Here is a 16,352-nt window from a genome sequence, read left to right as displayed (position 1 = left end):
TTATAGCACTCCTTGGTTTTAAAATAATTTTTAAAAAACTCTTAAAAAACTTTCCAAAATTATGATTCTCTTAATAATTGGTAAAATAAATCTTGTTATAACTATTTTAATAACTGCTACTTTAATGATTTTACAAATTAAAATGAACGAAATATGGCAGCAAGTTTGAGGCATATTAAATCTTTCCAACTTTTCAGTTCAATTCGTATATATGTAAACTGAGAGCTTTTGAATCGTTTACGAACTAAAACTTTTAAACACCTAATTTTGTTTGTTTTTATTGTGCTGGTAGCTATTCTGCGGTCCATTTGAAAAACTTATCCATAAATGAGAAAGTAATTAAATTAAGTAGTTTATTAAATTTTATATCTTTGATATTAATATTTATAAATGCATGATAATAATAACTGTTGTGAATATTAGTTTTTTTAATTTTGTCGCTTTATCTTTTTAGTATTAAAGATTTTTCATGATTTATTTTTTTTCCTGTAATAAACTATGATATTCTAATAAATAAGCATATTTAATTTGAATCTTAAAATGCATAACAATTTATTATTGTTCTATAGCTTTTATTTTATCGATAATGAACTTAGTTTTTGAATAATTTAAATTACTGTTTATAATTTGCAACAGAGATGCACAATCTTTTTCTGCAGGGAGCTAAAAAATGCCATGTTGGGAAGGTGTCTAACATATGAAAGGTAAAACTGTAATCTCCAAAATATAAAGTGTATTTAGATCTTAACTGAAAGCAACATGTGCTATTATACATAATAACTTATGAAATTTGTAGGAAGTTATATTTTCAAGTTTTATGAGCGTACATAAAACTTGAAGAACGAAATGGTTACAAACAAGCTTACTCTCATACTAAAACAATAAGTAAATAAAAAAGCAGGGTGACCAGTTAAAAAAAAAGAAAAAATTAAAACAATATTTACAGTTTGACTTTCGTCTGGAAGATGCCTTTTTTTCCCCCAAGACATTAGAAAAAGAGTGGAAGAAACTAAAAATGACAATTGTTTAAAGTTAACTGTAAAATGAATTTGGCCTTGAAACTTGGCTATGATGAAAATCCCCAAAAAGTATATTACAATCATTGAAATAACAGGAACTAATTTTTCACTCAGAAGTTATCTATTAGCAAATCTAAATACTGTAAAGCTATCAAAATACAAGGAAAAAAACAATAACATGTTACATTGTTGAAAATTTTAAAATAAATCCCCTATAATTGAAAATGCACTTTAAAATTATCATGAATTCTTTCATGATTTCCAGTTCAAATTTTAAAAACTTTGAAGTTTTCCAATTTTACTAGTTTTTTATAATTGCATTTAAAATTAAATTTTATTGTAATTTACAAATAATATATAATCATGTGTATGTGTATAATGAATCATCAGTTTAAGAATGAGTAATTTGTGAATAAAAATTTAGAGCTTAAATTCTTAGGGTTTTGCTGTTGCAAATATGCTTTACTTTTTTTCTACAATAAGCGTACATGTAAAGCATTGACAGAAGTAACAATTTAAACAACAAATTTCCTGAAAATTAAAACCTTTTCTAAGAAATTATATTAATTTTTTTTTCTTTCCAACTTTTACTTTATTTTTTAGATCGGATTTATTAAATGGCTTTGAAATTAATACTAATATTTGAACTATGTTATTATAAATTGTGTAAAATCTTCATTTACTATTTGATATTTCATTTTGTATAATAGTTTCTACTATTTGGGTTGGCAAAAAACTAATTTTACTGAGGCGACTTAGAAAAAGATTCTCATTCATTTTTTTCTTTTAGCTTTTAAAAATTTACTTTTACATAAAAATTTACTTTCTTAGTAAAATTTACTTTTACTTGTGTTTTTCATCAATTATTCCATATTAAATAGCCATTATTTGATTTTTCAGATGATGACTAGAAAGATTTTCCAGGAATTGCAACAATCAACAGTGAATGTCAGAGGATCAACTAAAATGAAAGAAGGAGAAAATGTATTTATAATGATTTCCATATACTACAACTATTACAATAATCCCTTATACCAGTGTTTCCCAAACTTATGACTTTTGTGTACCCTTTTTAAATTTTTCGAAACACTGTGTACCACTCATAAAATAATGAATGTATTTTTTACTATAAAAAAATTGCACGAAAGTTAAAAATCACGACCTGCTGTTGACACTATAACTGTTAACTCTGCAAAAAATACCCAATGGAAAAATACATAATCGTAAATTTTAAAAGCTAGCTTTGTTTTTAAATAAAAGTTCTTGAAATTTCCGTTTGTTTCAAGATATTTCGCATAAGAACACATACCCCCGTTAAACTGTTCCCATACCCCTGGGGGTACATGTACCACACTTTGGGAAACACTGCCTTACACAGCTAATAAATTTTCATTCCTAACTTGTTAATTTTAGCAAAAAAATAAATCAATAAAAACTGTTTTTAATTGTTTTATTAATTTGATTTGGGTTTGATAAAATACCTACTGTTAATGAATTTTGTTTTTGATTAATTGTATTTTTTTTAAAACTAAAATCTTGTATTTTGTACTAAAAAAAAGAAAATTAACCATAAAAATAGTTTTAGTCTTGAGATTTTTGAAGAGTGTCACCCCTAACCACTACATGTGTCCTTCACCCCCCTCCTCCTTAAAATGTTTATTTTTTTTTAAATATTTCAAAGAACTCATTTAATCTATCTTTAGTTTTTATTGCTTTTTCTTAATAATCTTAACTGCTTTTTAGCAAAATCATTCATAAGAGTAAAATTTTAAATTTTTTGGATTCTTAGCATTGTAGTCTTTTATCATCTTTGTAAAAAAATTAGCAAAAAAATAATCCTTTTTTTGTGAAAAATCACAAAAACTGGTGATTTGTACAAACTTATTTTAAAAGGCCTTATTTTTGTGAATTTGTGAAATTAAATAATTTTTTAATCTAAAATTGTGTTGGGGTTTTCTCTTCTACCAGAGTTCTGTTTTTGTGAATGTATAAAAATTAACCTTAGTAGATTGCAGATTTAGATTCTATATTACTGTTCCACTTAAAAATATTTTATTTTGCAGATCAACTCTGTGCCTACCAGTAATTTTCATTAAAACTTTTTTTATTTCTTAGTTTTAGTATGTAAACTATTGGGGTAAAAGTTTTTTTTTTTTTTTAAATATTTTTTCCTTTATGAATCTATTGATGTGTTAGAGTAATGCTGTTTGCCAACTACAGTTGTTCCTTAAACCTGAAAGTAGTTCATGTTTCCACAGTAGCAATTCAAATATTTTTTTACTTCCATGATGAAGTATAGTGCATCTCTCAGGAGAACTTCCTCCAGACACCCGTCTTGCGTCCTGGCGGAGCCTGCCAGGGCAACGAGCAAAAGCCACTTCAAATAGGGCTGTGGGGTGAATAGTTTTATCTTAATCATAGCGTAGGTCGTCGTGAGTAAACCAATCAACACCTTCTTTCCTCCATTTCACCCCCATTAGAAATGTGCTCTTGCTTGTTACCATAGCAGCAGACAGCCCCAAACTGTCAGTCTGGAGGAGTTCTCCTCAAAGCCGTACTATACCATGCTTATGATTCTATTTGTTTTGTTATTAGTTCTGTTTTGTAATACTATATCTTAAGTCAAATAAGTTAGTCAGATATTTAAAATTCAATTTCTCAGAAACTATTCGGCGGATTTTGCTCAATTTTAGTATTTTATCATGTAAAATTTTATTCTTTAAAATGATGCAAAAAATTGTATACCTTACTATTCAAATTTTTTTCAAAAATATTATTAAATAAAGTAATAAATATTTATTAAAGGTTATTTTTTGTATGGAATTATTTTTGGATAAGCAAATTTTATGATTGAGTGCAAATTTTTTTTCGTTCTCTTAAAAAGTTCTCAAGCTATAATGAAATACCACTCTCCTAACCAAGCTATTGGGGCCATATTTCCCAGATTGCAGCTACCCCCTATGTTTTGAGGTTCAGAAATCTGAATGCATTAAAAAAAGGTGTGTTTATTCAGAGAAAGTACGTTTTTGTATTTTATTTTGTAACTTAAAATATCATTTGCCGTTATTAATTAGCATATTTGTGGTCACCCTCTCGAGGCATTAAGATTGAGTCCTAGAGCGTGAAGATGTGATCATTAGATAAAAGTTATTCAAGATGGACCTTTTTTTTTGCACACTGTACATGTGTTATGCATAGCATATTACTGTTAATAAATAATACATGATAATTTTTAGATAATGACATGACAGTTTTTAGAGGAAAAAAGAGAAAAAATTCTTTTTCTTAATTATTTTGAAGTAGCACTTATATTTTTAGTTAAAATTTCTAAAGTTCGAAATCATTTTTAATGCTTACTCATCAATGTAAAAAATATTTATACTTGCTTCTTTGTATGTAGAATAATATTTACTAACTGTAACCATGCTTTATCTTTTTTTTTTATAGTTACTTTAATCCTCTTTATTTATTGTTAGATGAACAAGGAAGCTGTTGATACTAATGAAAATATTAAAAGTAAAAAGTTGAGCACTGTTCCTGCTAAGCATTCCAAGCGTAAAAATGTTGGAAGGGAAAATAAAACTAAAAAACTGCCCAAGGCAGTAACCAAGAAGGAAGCAGTATCTAAAGCTAAAGCTTGTACTCAGAAAGAGGATTTGCAAGCAACAGTGACGCTCAATCAGTCTAGGCTTGAAACTTACCTTTATTCTTGTGCTAGCACCAGTGATATATCAAATGATTCGGCTGCTCAAGATTTGGGTTAGTTATTTATACTATGTCCTCTATTTAAACATTTAGCAGTCTATGCAGTGAAACCTTGCTATCACCATTAGAACCAAAATAATTGTCCACTTAGGAGAAGGACTTGCTGATTGCAGACTTGCTAACTCTTTGTCTTTAAGCCTGAGAGTTGGTAAGTCTGATGATGCTGAATGTGTGTGATCACGCAAATAAGGTTCGGGAAATTTAGGCAGCCCAGAGGAAATTTTATGTGTAATTTAAAGAAAAAAGACTATAAAAAAGGAAAAAAATTGCTATAAAATTTTTATTGTAAAAAAAATTCACTTTGCAAGACTTTTCCTTGTAAAATAATAGACCAGAAAATTATCCTTGCAAGAAAGAAGAATGGGGACTGCCTTGATAGACAAGAGTAAAATAATTTTTTTTTTTTTTTTTTTTTTAAATTTGTTATATTAAATGTCACACAAATAAATAATTATATATCAATTTGTCTATTAATTTGAATTCCTTAAATTTGTGAGTAGTATCATAAATTCAAATATATTCAACACACAAGCTAGTTTATTCAAAAATAATGTAAAATTAAAAGAATTTTTTTTCTTGATTAAAAAAAAAAATATCAAAAAATTTTAACAATACAAAAACTAAATTTTATAAGAATATTTAACAAAAAAACAACTTATTGTTAAAAAAAAATGTGATTTAATTTACCAACCATAAAAGTTGAGAGAAATTAAAAAAAGAAAAGGAAAAAAATATGCTCTGGGAATTTTCTGCCTCCCTGGGACTGAATCTCGGGCTTTTGTGCCCAATCACATAAACTCGGGGCCCCCAAAGTATTTACATCTCTCAAAACTTTTCCTTATGTCAGTGAGTTCATAGTTCAAGCATATTTAGTTAATTATTAAAAAGTTTATGGAATATAATAATTTGAAATGTCTGATAAACCAAAAGATAAAAAACTGTTTTTTGCAAAGCATATACATTGCACTGCATTAAGAAAGCATATATCTTAGTTCATGCTAAAATAGCTGATTTTATTAATAATTCAATTGATTGAGTTCCAAGTTTTTTGCTAATAGTTATTTATTCTGTGTTTGTAAAATTATTGCAATTAAAAGATGACAAAGCTTGTTTCTTGATGTTGCAGAAACTATTTTGTGCTTTACATTACGAAGACATTACAGAACAAAAATTTTTAAATTTTTTGATAGGATCAATACAAAATGATGTAAAATCAGTAGCAAAAAAAAAAAAAAAAANAAATTAAAAAAAAAAAAAAAAAAAGTAATACTTACAGTGTGCTTAAGTTGAAGCTGGCAGTATTGACCAGGGAGAGAGTATTTAGCCATATAACAACAAATCAAACCTATTTCTGTTCTTTATCAAAACAAACTTCTAAAAATTGGTTGACTGGGAAAGCTAGCCAGAAAGAGTTTTGGAAAAAATTTCTGTATAATGTTTTTAAAAAATGATAAATCTAGCTGTTATCTCCATTCAATCTGTTTTTTTAAAAGAATTAATTTATTGGTTTGTATTTTTTAGGGGTAAAAAAGTTACTAATGTGAATTTACTTTAAAGAGTGTGATTTTTCTTCTTTCTATTTACTTATTGCACTATGTCGTGGTTGCAAAAAGTCTTGGGCTTTTTTAATTTCTACACCACTGTTAAAAAAATTGCACTAATAGATGCTTGTTTTGTAACCGTTTTAGTTATTAAGTTGGATGAGATGTTAAAATTGATTAATTTGTTTATATTTGACATATCAGTTTGCTGATGCATGAATGAAATTGAGTGGTAAAATTACAAACTTATCCAAAGATAGATCATGCTAGTTTTGAAATTCTGTTGGTATAGTTTAAAAATTAGCATTAAAATAACTAAAATAAAAATTTACTTATTTGCAAAGAAATTCATGAGATATAAAAGTGCTATGTGCTACACTTTCTAGGTATGTTTGGTTTCCTGTATACATACTGGATTTTTTTTTCTCCAGGTTGATAACTAAAGTAATTTCGATAAAAGCTAGCTGCTGTGAAATTTTTAAGATAGTATTTTGCACTTGTTCTACTTATCAGCAATGAATAAAATTTTTATATAATCTAATTAAGGATTTAACTATTCTGTGATCTTTTATGGTTAGTTTCATTTTAATGTCAGAAATAATTTTTTTGTTTGTTTTGAACTAGTTTAAAATAATAGCTACAATTTTCCAATACTATTTTCCGTTATCCTTGTTGAAATTTATGTAAGGCTAAATAAATTATTATTTACACCTGTTAGATTACCATAAATCCGCCACGGGCAGAGAGGAACTGGGGCTTGGATGCTGGTCAATAGTCTAAGCCAAATTAAATCTAATACCAGTTTTTCAGGACGATTCACTGATCCTAGATTTATATGTATATATATGTGTGTGTGTAATTTTCACTATGTTTTTTAATTGTACATTCAGTAGTTAATGGGTTTCAAGGCTTTTTATTTATTTATTTTTACTAAATCGATGGTCCTAACAACTAAAAAGGTTGAGAACTGTTGATTTACACAGTTATTGAAATTTGAAAAAACGAAATTAATTTTACAGATGTTTCATAGCTCTTATTTTTCAGGTAACTGCACTACTATGAATAAAAGCATTTCAGAGGACATTCAGCTCTTAACTTCTGGTAATATATTTTGTTTATTCTTATTTTTTTTTTTGTGGATGTCTGTTTCGCTTAATTTATTTTAGCAATCAAATATATTTTTTAGAAAAGCCAAGTCAAGCATATTGGCAGGAAATAGCTGAACAAAGAAGAATCGCTCATGAAAAAACTGTTTTAGAAAATGAGATGGTATGAAATGTTTTCAGCTTTTTATTTTATTTCTTTATTCATTTTTTGAGTATTTTCCTTCTTGTGTATCAGCTTTGGCATCTTTGTTTAAAAACAGAAAAACGCAAATGTAATTTTTTTTATTAGTAGAACATTATTTGAAAACCGTAATATGTTTTCGGTTTTTAAATAATGTTCTACTCAAGCAATGATTTTGATTGAAGCAATGAATGATGTGTATTTTGATTTAATTAAATTTAGCTGTTCAGCTTAGTAATAGTTCTGAACTGTTTACTAAAAAACAAAACAAAAAATGTCTTTAAATTTTTTTTTCCAGCCTAGTAATCTAGTTGATTTATTGATTTGTGTTTCAATTCAAATGTTTAAAGTGTGTGTGTTTTTAATCCATTTTAAAAACTTTTCTATTATATCTTTTACTAAGTGTTTGATTTTTTTTTTCTATTTCCACAAATCCAATTTTGTATTATTTTTAGCTTGCTACTGATTAATTATGAAATGTGTTTTTCTTTTCTTTCAGCATACTAATTTATTTTTATATCTTTCATATTGTTGAATCTATGCTTTATTTTTCTTCCAAATTACTATTTTTAATTATTTGTTTTTGCTTATTCTTACAAATTGTTTTGACTTATTTTTCTAAACTCTTTTATCTCAATTATTTTCAGCTGAATCGCCTTCAAAAATATGTTTTTATTTCTGGAAGCAGTTTAATTTATCGTTTTATAGCTTCTTAGTTTTTTTTTTTTTTTTTTGCACTTATTTATGAGCTTAAGCATTTTTTTTCCTGTGTCACCGAATGCTAAAAAATTTTACCTTTTTTATTTAAAATTATTAAAATAAAATAATTATTTTTTCTTGTTGGATTTTTAGCTTGCCGATGAAATCAATGTACTGCAAGCTGAGAACATGCAGCTTAAAAGTGCACTTGAAGCTGCCGAAATATTGCTTAAACATGTAAGTGTAGTATCAAATTTTGTTATACTACAGTGTAAGATTTTCAGTGTGGGCGCATGGAAAATAGTTATCTAGAAGGGCCCCCCAGTGCTGAGAGAAAATTTTGATTAAAAATCTATTCATAAAATACATCATTAACAATGTTTTCAGAAGAAATTAAATTCTCCCTCTTAAATCATCAACATTTCCCTCAAAAAAGGAGGAAGCATACAGAGGAGAGTAGGCGAGTTTTTAGCTCTCATTTATAATAAGATCACAAAGTTTTTGTGTAAAAATATTTTAAATAAATTTTTTTTTTGTTTTGAAAAACACCTTTTTTGTTACTCTAATTACTGTACTACCAAGTTGTGAAATTGTTTTAAGTAAGACATTCTAATAATAGAAAATCAATTTAAATTTAATGCATTATAATAATTTTTGTTATTGTTCCCATTCAAACAAAAGACAAAGTAAAATTTAAGTTCTAGTGTTAAAATACTCAGGGTTTGGAATTGTCCTGTTATTCCTGATAAAAAAAATTTCGTTATTTGTCCTAATATTTAACATTTTGTCCCGACATTCATATTTAAAATTGACCACAATCAAGTGGCTTTCTCTTACAAGGAGCCGTAAAAAACCTATTTCCACAGTATCTATCAAAAAAATGTACAGTATTGGTGTAGCTGTGAGAGGTACCAAATTTACTCAGGCAATACTTTTAAGAGTATATTTGGTACATATTAAAACTGCATCAATTTTCATAATGTCAGTAATGCCTACTGCCAAAATTAAGCATCGTGGGTTTCAATAATAATAGGCCGACTTTTTGCTATTCTCCATAACAAATAAGTACATTTTCACCATTAATTTTACTTTTTAGTATATAGCTTATTTCTTTTTATTTAAATTTGTACCTATTAGAACCAGAGTGGCTTAGGGAGTAGAGCGCTCGCCTCTTAATGAGGTGAATCTCGTTCGAATCCCAGTGGTGGCTAGTCGATCCAAAATCGCCTCCTGGCTGGCACCGACCACAGTGCTGACATAAAATATCCTCAGGGGTAGATGAATCATGGGTTAGAGTTCCCTTGTTGTAAGGCTAACTGTGGACGGTTTTCGTGGTTTTCCTCTCTGTGCAAAATGTGAGTTAGTTCCATCAAAGTCCTCCCTGACTGCAAATTTCTCCCAATACTTGATCCAAGAATTCGTCTTCTGGATTTGGTTAAAAATTACAAGGCTACGGAGTTGATCATTGGTAGACGTAAACCCTAAATTGGGTCGACTGTTCAAAAACGACGGTTATACAATTAGTACCTATTAGGTACTAATTGTTACTACAAAATTAGGTACTAATTGTTAGGTACAAAATTAGTGAAGCATCATTGACATCAATAATAGACTGACCACTTTTTACACTCTGTTAAACAAGTTAGTGCCATTTCTCAATTAATTCAGCCTTTTTGCTCATAACTTTTTATTTTACTTCAATTAGTGCCCATTACCAAAATTATCATTGGTGACAAGAATAATAGAGGTTTTTTTACGTTTGTCCTCAACGAATTAGTACTATTTCTCCATGAATTTTGCATTTAAATATAAGACTTGTTTTTTTTTTAATTATAATTACCATTGATTTTAAATTATTTATCTTTATAGTAACAAGTTTTAAAAACATAACTATAAACAAAATAAACTCATAGTTTCAGATAACTTGACAAATACTTCTTTGGTGTGGAAGTTCAATCATTCATAACAAATAAAAAATAATGAAGCATTATAGAACTCGCAATAAATAACATTTTTGATTTGAGCTATAAACTAGCAAACATTAATGATATTATCTTTTAAATATTTGACAAACTAGAATAGAGTCTAATTTAATTTAAAACAATGGCTTCTTCTAAACCAATGAGAAAATTCATTTCTTAATTGTCTCTGAATTTAAAAATCAAAAATCGAGCTTCGTCGTTTGTTTACAATTGTACTTATTTAACTTCATGTTGAATTTCGAATTCTTACAGTCTACCATTTACCTGCAATCCTGTATAAACACACCCACTAATTCTTCGTTTCATTGTATGTATACTCCTGTTTTCCTCATATATAAGACGCACTTGATTCTAAATCAAGCTTGACCTTGTAAAGGCAAATCCTGAAAATAGTGATGTGTATTAATAGATTAATTATTTTAAAATTGTAAAGTAGGGGTGCGCAATCATTTTCAGTAAAGGATCACTTGCACAGCAGGTTGACTAAGGGCTGCACGCATATTTAATCATGTTGGTGGCAAATATGATAATTTTTATTTCAAAATTGGTGCTCTGAACAATAAATATTTTCATGAGTAAACTTAGTAACATATTTTCCTAAAATTAAATGCTTTAATTACTAAAATTCATTCAATAAAAAAAACTAATATTTTTTTATTTTTCTTGCCTTTTTATTAATATATATATATTTGAGGAAAAGAGATACTATAAATTTTAACTAAATATTTTAAAGAAAATTTATAGGGTTTAAGCAAAAATTAAAACTTAATTATTATAGTACATATTATGATTCAATATTTTGAGAAGAGAAATTAAAAAGATTCTAAATTTTTACATTTAAAAAAAAAATTATTGTGTTCAGGAGCTCTCGTGGGCCGCACATTAACAGTCAGCAGGCCGCGTGTGGCCCTCGGGCGGCAAGTTGTGCACCCCTATTGTAAAGAGTATTTTGTTGTGTACATAATATCCCTAGCAACAATTTTACCTTGGACCCTGGTTGGACTCAATATAGGTCCTATAAGAACATTCATATTATGATTCAATATTTTGAGAAGAGAAATTAAAAAGATTCTAAATTTTTACATTTGAAAAAAAATTATTGTGTTCAGGAGTTCTCGTGGGCCGCACATCAACAGTCGGCAGGCCGCGTGTGGCCCTCGGGCGGCAAGTTGTGCACCCCTGTTGTAAAGAGTATTTTGTTGTGTACATAATATCCCTAGCAACAATTTTACCTTGGACCCTAGTAGGACTCAATATAGGTCCTATAAGAACATTCATATTATGATACAATATTTTGAGAAGAGAAATTGAAAAGATTCTAAATTTTTACTTTAAAAAAAAATTAATGTGTTTAGGAGCTCTCGTGGGCCGCACATCAACAGTCGGCAGGCTGCGTGTGGCCCTCGGGCGGCAAGTTGTGCACCCCTATTGTAAAAAGTATTTTGTTGTGTACATAATATCCCTAGCAACAATTTTACCTTGGACCCTAGTTGGACTCAATATAGGTCCTATAAGAACATTCACCGAGGGACCAATATTGAACTGTCTCTATTTTTTAATATTGGGCGAAAACAATTCAATATAGAGCCGATATTGGTTGAATAATGTAAATAAAATATTAGGTTAATCTAATAGTTCTATATAGAGTCAATATGGGCCCTTTTTTACCTTTATTGATGAGATTAAGATGAATGAATAGTGGTCCGATGAAGGCCTAAGTTATTTTGCTGCTAGAGATTGCTTGATGTTTTTCTATCTTATGCTTTGAAATGTATGGATGATTTATTTATTGTCTCTGATTTTTTGTCTCTTTTAGGCAGGACTGCTGGATGAGTGAAGACTTGAAGTTCCTTGATTTTCTTTCTGCGATTGCAATTAACGCGAAGCATGCACCGGTTGTATAAAATTTGTTGCCTCTCTCTCGGGACATCCGTTCATTTTTCTTCAACTCATTTTTTTCCCTATTGCCAGAACAGCTGATTTAAGCCACATTTCATAAATGTTGTATAACTCTTGGATATAGATTTTATTAAAAGTATTTTATTTAAGTCATAGTGTTTTTTAATTTTCTGATGTATCACATTTATAGTAATAAAAATAATAAGACCAGCTTCATTTTAGCTACACGCACCTTAATAAAAAGGGTCTGGTGCACTCACCCAACACCTGGTTGCCTGATCACTCATTTGCCTGAAAATCTAATTATTTGACACAGTAAATTTGTGCATCCGAAAGGTTATAAAAGCTCAAACTGTTAGACTAATCAAAATAATCATTATTAAAAATATAATGGAGAAAAATGGGTTACATAAATATAAATATTTTTATGATCAATTGAAAAAAAAAATTATGAAACTCAAACTTTCCTGGAATTATGTATAATCCTGGAAGGTCAGAGTTCTTCAAAAGGAAAAGCTGGGAAGTTAATAATCTACACACGATTACACTTTATTTCTCGCTTGTACAGTACTCAAAATAAAAAAGATATCTCACAGAATAACTTTTGTTCTAATGATCATATTTTTATAAACTAAGGGCAGATCATAATACTTAAAAGATAACTTTAAATATGCTAATTAATTGGTGCTAACTATTAAGTTGCAGAATCAAACTCAAAATCGTACTTTCTCTGAATAAAGATGAATTTTGTTCCGCGGATTTGGATTTTTGACTATTAAATCATCCTTAAATGTTAGTTTCACTTTTTATATTTCGCAATATTTCATGATTATATAAGCTAGGGAAGCACAATCTGTGTCCCCCTCCGACTGTTGGTGTGCTGCCCGCAAAAACTTCTGAGCACAAATTTTTTTTTGAAAATGGAAAAAAAAATTTGAATTGCACATTTGAGTCACCATTTTTTGATGCGCTCAATTTGCACAGATTACGTTGTAAATCTATCGTGTTTCTCGATTGCTTCAACGGTTCCGCACGGTTTGAAAAATTATATTTTTGATACGATATTTCGATGCGCGAATTTCGAATTTGAGTAATCACTTTTCGAGTCTCTTTGTTTTTGCCTATTCCCTTGTAAAATGACGTATCAATTCTTCTTTTTTTAGGGGGGAGGGGGATTATTAAATATTATTTTAGGGGGGATTTTAAAATCCGGATACATTTATTGTATTACTACTCGTGCGATGTTTTCTTATTTGATTTTGATTATTCCGTTACTTTAACTACGATGTTGTTACGACACTCTAGTTTCTAATCGCGAATTTAATAATTTTTTGATACTATTTATTTGTGCATATTTCATCATAAATATAACAGGGTGCGTAGCGTTTTTAAAAAGTGCTTATTTTCGTTTTTTGAAAGCCCTTAAAGGTGCATTTTTCCATGGATGTTTTTAAAAAGTGCTTGATTTTCCTTTTTCCGGAATGTAATATTTTTCTTTTGCCACGTTGATTTTCTTCACAAATTATGCAAAAAAACATTGTCCTATTCAACGTTTTCACAATTAATTCAACCCCAATCTATTTCGGCGTACTGCCGGTCTGTAGTGTATGAAAGCGCCATTTGTTTTACATGTTTGATGAAACACTCGCGGTCCGCACTTGCGTATACTGAGCTGGATTCAGTGGGAAGGATTTTTGACTCTCATGCTGCATTTTGCAAGAGATTCTCAATTTCAGACTTCATTTTCCGCCCTCTGTAATAAAATCGAAGAATCTCTCGAATTTTTGCTGATTACGGGACCAACTGAACAATGTGAATTTTTTTCCCTATTAGTGATAGAAAATTTCATTTCTCTTGATAATTTCATCGTTTGTGACGCGCCATCGTCTTCGTCACTGTAAATAAAGCCGGATAAGACCATCAATCGTCAAAAACTTGCCAACCCTGTATAATTTAGATATTTTTCAAAGTGCTTAAAAATATTTTTTGAGTGCTTGAAAAGTGCTTATTTTTTGTTGAAAAATTTGGCTACACGCCCTGTATAAATTTTTTTTTCCGCAGTTAGCGATAAGTATTTGTACATGGTATTTATTTAGGTTCCCAATATTTTAATGCATTGTTATTGCAACTTGAAAAATTCGAACACGGGAGGAAAACACCAATTTTTAAACTACTCACTGTTTATAATTTATTTTAACATTTTCGTTACTTAGGTGATTTTTTTTAAGGAAAAACTAAGAGAAAAGTGTTTTCTATTTAAAGTTCATAAAACTTCTAATAATTCAAGAAATAAAAATAATATCTTAAGTATAATGCCAAATAAATATTGAATCTTTTTTTGTACTATAATGGTTTTGGTTTTTATTTAAACCTCATAAACTTTCTTTCATTAAAATATGTAATTTTTTTACTCTTTCATTCTGAGATCATTAGATTTTATTTATTTGTTAGAATTTATGTTCCCCTCAATATATATATATATATAATAAAAAGGGGAAAATGTTATAAAAAAAAGAATCATGAATGAATTCTAATTATTAAAAGTATTTAATTTTCTGAAAATATATTACTAATTTTTTTGATTAAAAAAATTCAGCCCTTTGAACACTAACGTTTATATAAAAATATACAATATTTGCCAACAACATTATTAGATGCGTGCCTGGCTTTTCATCAGTCAACCTGCTATGCAAGTGTCCCTTCTCAAAAAGGTTGTGCACCCTTATTTTAAGTGAATTCAAAAATTTTTGCNAAAAAAAAAAAAAAAAAAAAAAAAAAAAAAAAAAAAAAAAAAAAAAAAAAAAACATTGTCCTATTCAACGTTTTCACAATTAATTCAACTCCAATCTATTTCGGCATACTGCCGGTCTGTAGTGTATGAAAGCGCCATTTGTTTTACATGTTTGATGAAATACTCGCGGTCCGCACTTGCGTATACTGAGCTGGATTCAGTGGGAAGGATTTTTGACTCTCATGCTGCATTTTGCAAGAGATTCTCAATTTCAGACTTCATTTTCCGCCCTCTGTAATAAAATCGAAGAATCTCTCGAATTTTTGCTGATTACGGGACCAACTAAACAGTGTCAATTTTTTTCCCTATTAGTGATAGAAAATTTCATTTCTCTTGTTAATTTCATCGTTTGTGACGCGCCATCGTCTTCGTCACTGTAAATAAAGCCGGATAAGACCATCAATTGTCAAAAACTTGCCAACCCTGTCTAATTTTGATATTTTTCAAAGTGCTTAAAAATATTTTTTGAGTGCTTAAAAAGTGCTTATTTTTTGTTGAAAAATTTAGCTACACGCCCAGTATAAGTTTTTTTTTTCGCAGTTAGCGATAAGTATTTGTACATGGTATTTATTTAGAATACCAATATTTTAATGCAGTGTTATTGCAACTTGAAAAATTCGAAAACTGGAGGAAAACGCGAATTTTTAAACTTCTCACTGTTTATAATTTATTTTAACATTTTCGTTACTTAGGTGATTTTCTTTTAAGGAAAAAACTAAAATAAAAGCGTTTCCTGTTTAAAATTCATAAAACTCCTAATAATTCAAGAAATAAAAATAATATCTGTAGTATAATGCCAAATAAATATTGAATCTTATTTTGTACTATAATGGTTTTGTTTCAATTTTTGGTTTTTGTTTAAACCTCATAAATTTTCGTTAATTAAAATATGTAATTTTTTTGCTCCTTCATTCTGTGGGCATTACATTTTATTTATTTATTTTCTTTGTTAGAATTTATGTTCCCCTCAATATATATATATGATAAAAAGGGGAAAATGTTATAAAAAAGTATCAATTTTGAATGAATTCTTATTATTAAAAGTATTTCATTTTTTGAAAATATATTACTAATTTTTTTGATTAAAATAACTCAGCGCTTAGAACACTAACGTTTATATAAAAAATATAATATTTGTCACCAACATTATTAAATATGTGCTTGGCTTTTTATTATTAAACCTGCTATGCAAGTGGCCATTCTCAAAAAAGTTGTGCACCCTTATTTTAAGCGAATACAAAATTTTTTGCATACAATTATAAATTTATTTTATTAAAAATAATTCCATTAAAAAAATTTAATAATTATTATTTTTTATTGTTACATTTAATGATGGTCATGTAAATTTTTACATAAGCTAGGCCTACAA

General features: G+C 28.5%; 1 protein-coding gene across 3 annotated transcripts; it reads left to right on the top strand.

The window, feature by feature from the left end:
• The first annotated feature begins 139 nt into the window (after window positions 1-139).
• Window positions 140-12,341, top strand: LOC107442000 (geminin). 3 transcript variants are annotated; one of them, XM_071179025.1, is made up of 8 exons: window positions 216-335; window positions 660-704; window positions 1,920-2,003; window positions 4,496-4,778; window positions 7,370-7,426; window positions 7,512-7,594; window positions 8,465-8,548; window positions 12,110-12,341. In XM_071179025.1, exons 3-8 carry the CDS (start codon window positions 1,920-1,922, stop codon window positions 12,128-12,130), a joined length of 612 nt encoding a protein of 203 aa, XP_071035126.1. In that variant the 5' UTR covers window positions 216-335; window positions 660-704; the 3' UTR covers window positions 12,131-12,341. The 3 variants fall into 3 exon arrangements, with proteins under 3 accessions (XP_015910919.1, XP_071035127.1, XP_071035126.1); XM_016055433.2 differs by lacking the exon at window positions 660-704 and having other exon boundaries at window positions 140-335; XM_071179026.1 differs by lacking the exons at window positions 660-704; window positions 8,465-8,548 and having other exon boundaries at window positions 196-335.
• The last annotated feature ends 4,011 nt before the right edge of the window (window positions 12,342-16,352 follow it).

This window comes from Parasteatoda tepidariorum, chromosome 3, assembly GCF_043381705.1.
Source record: "Parasteatoda tepidariorum isolate YZ-2023 chromosome 3, CAS_Ptep_4.0, whole genome shotgun sequence".
Classification (NCBI taxonomy): Eukaryota; Metazoa; Arthropoda; class Arachnida; order Araneae; family Theridiidae; genus Parasteatoda; species Parasteatoda tepidariorum.
Note: the sequence above shows the minus strand (reverse complement) of the source record. Positions and strands in the feature narration are given on the sequence as shown.

Excerpts from the sequence above, each read along its gene's own strand:
- LOC107442000 (XM_016055433.2), top strand. The coding sequence starts at position 1,920 with ATGATGACTAGAAAGATTTTCCAGGAATTGCAACAATCAACAGTGAAT. Across the intron at positions 2,004-4,495 it reads AAATGAAAGAAGGAGAAAAT|ATGAACAAGGAAGCTGTTGA; the intron begins GTATTTATAATG and ends ATTTATTGTTAG. Across the intron at positions 7,595-8,464 it reads CTGTTTTAGAAAATGAGATG|CTTGCCGATGAAATCAATGT; the intron begins GTATGAAATGTT and ends TTGGATTTTTAG.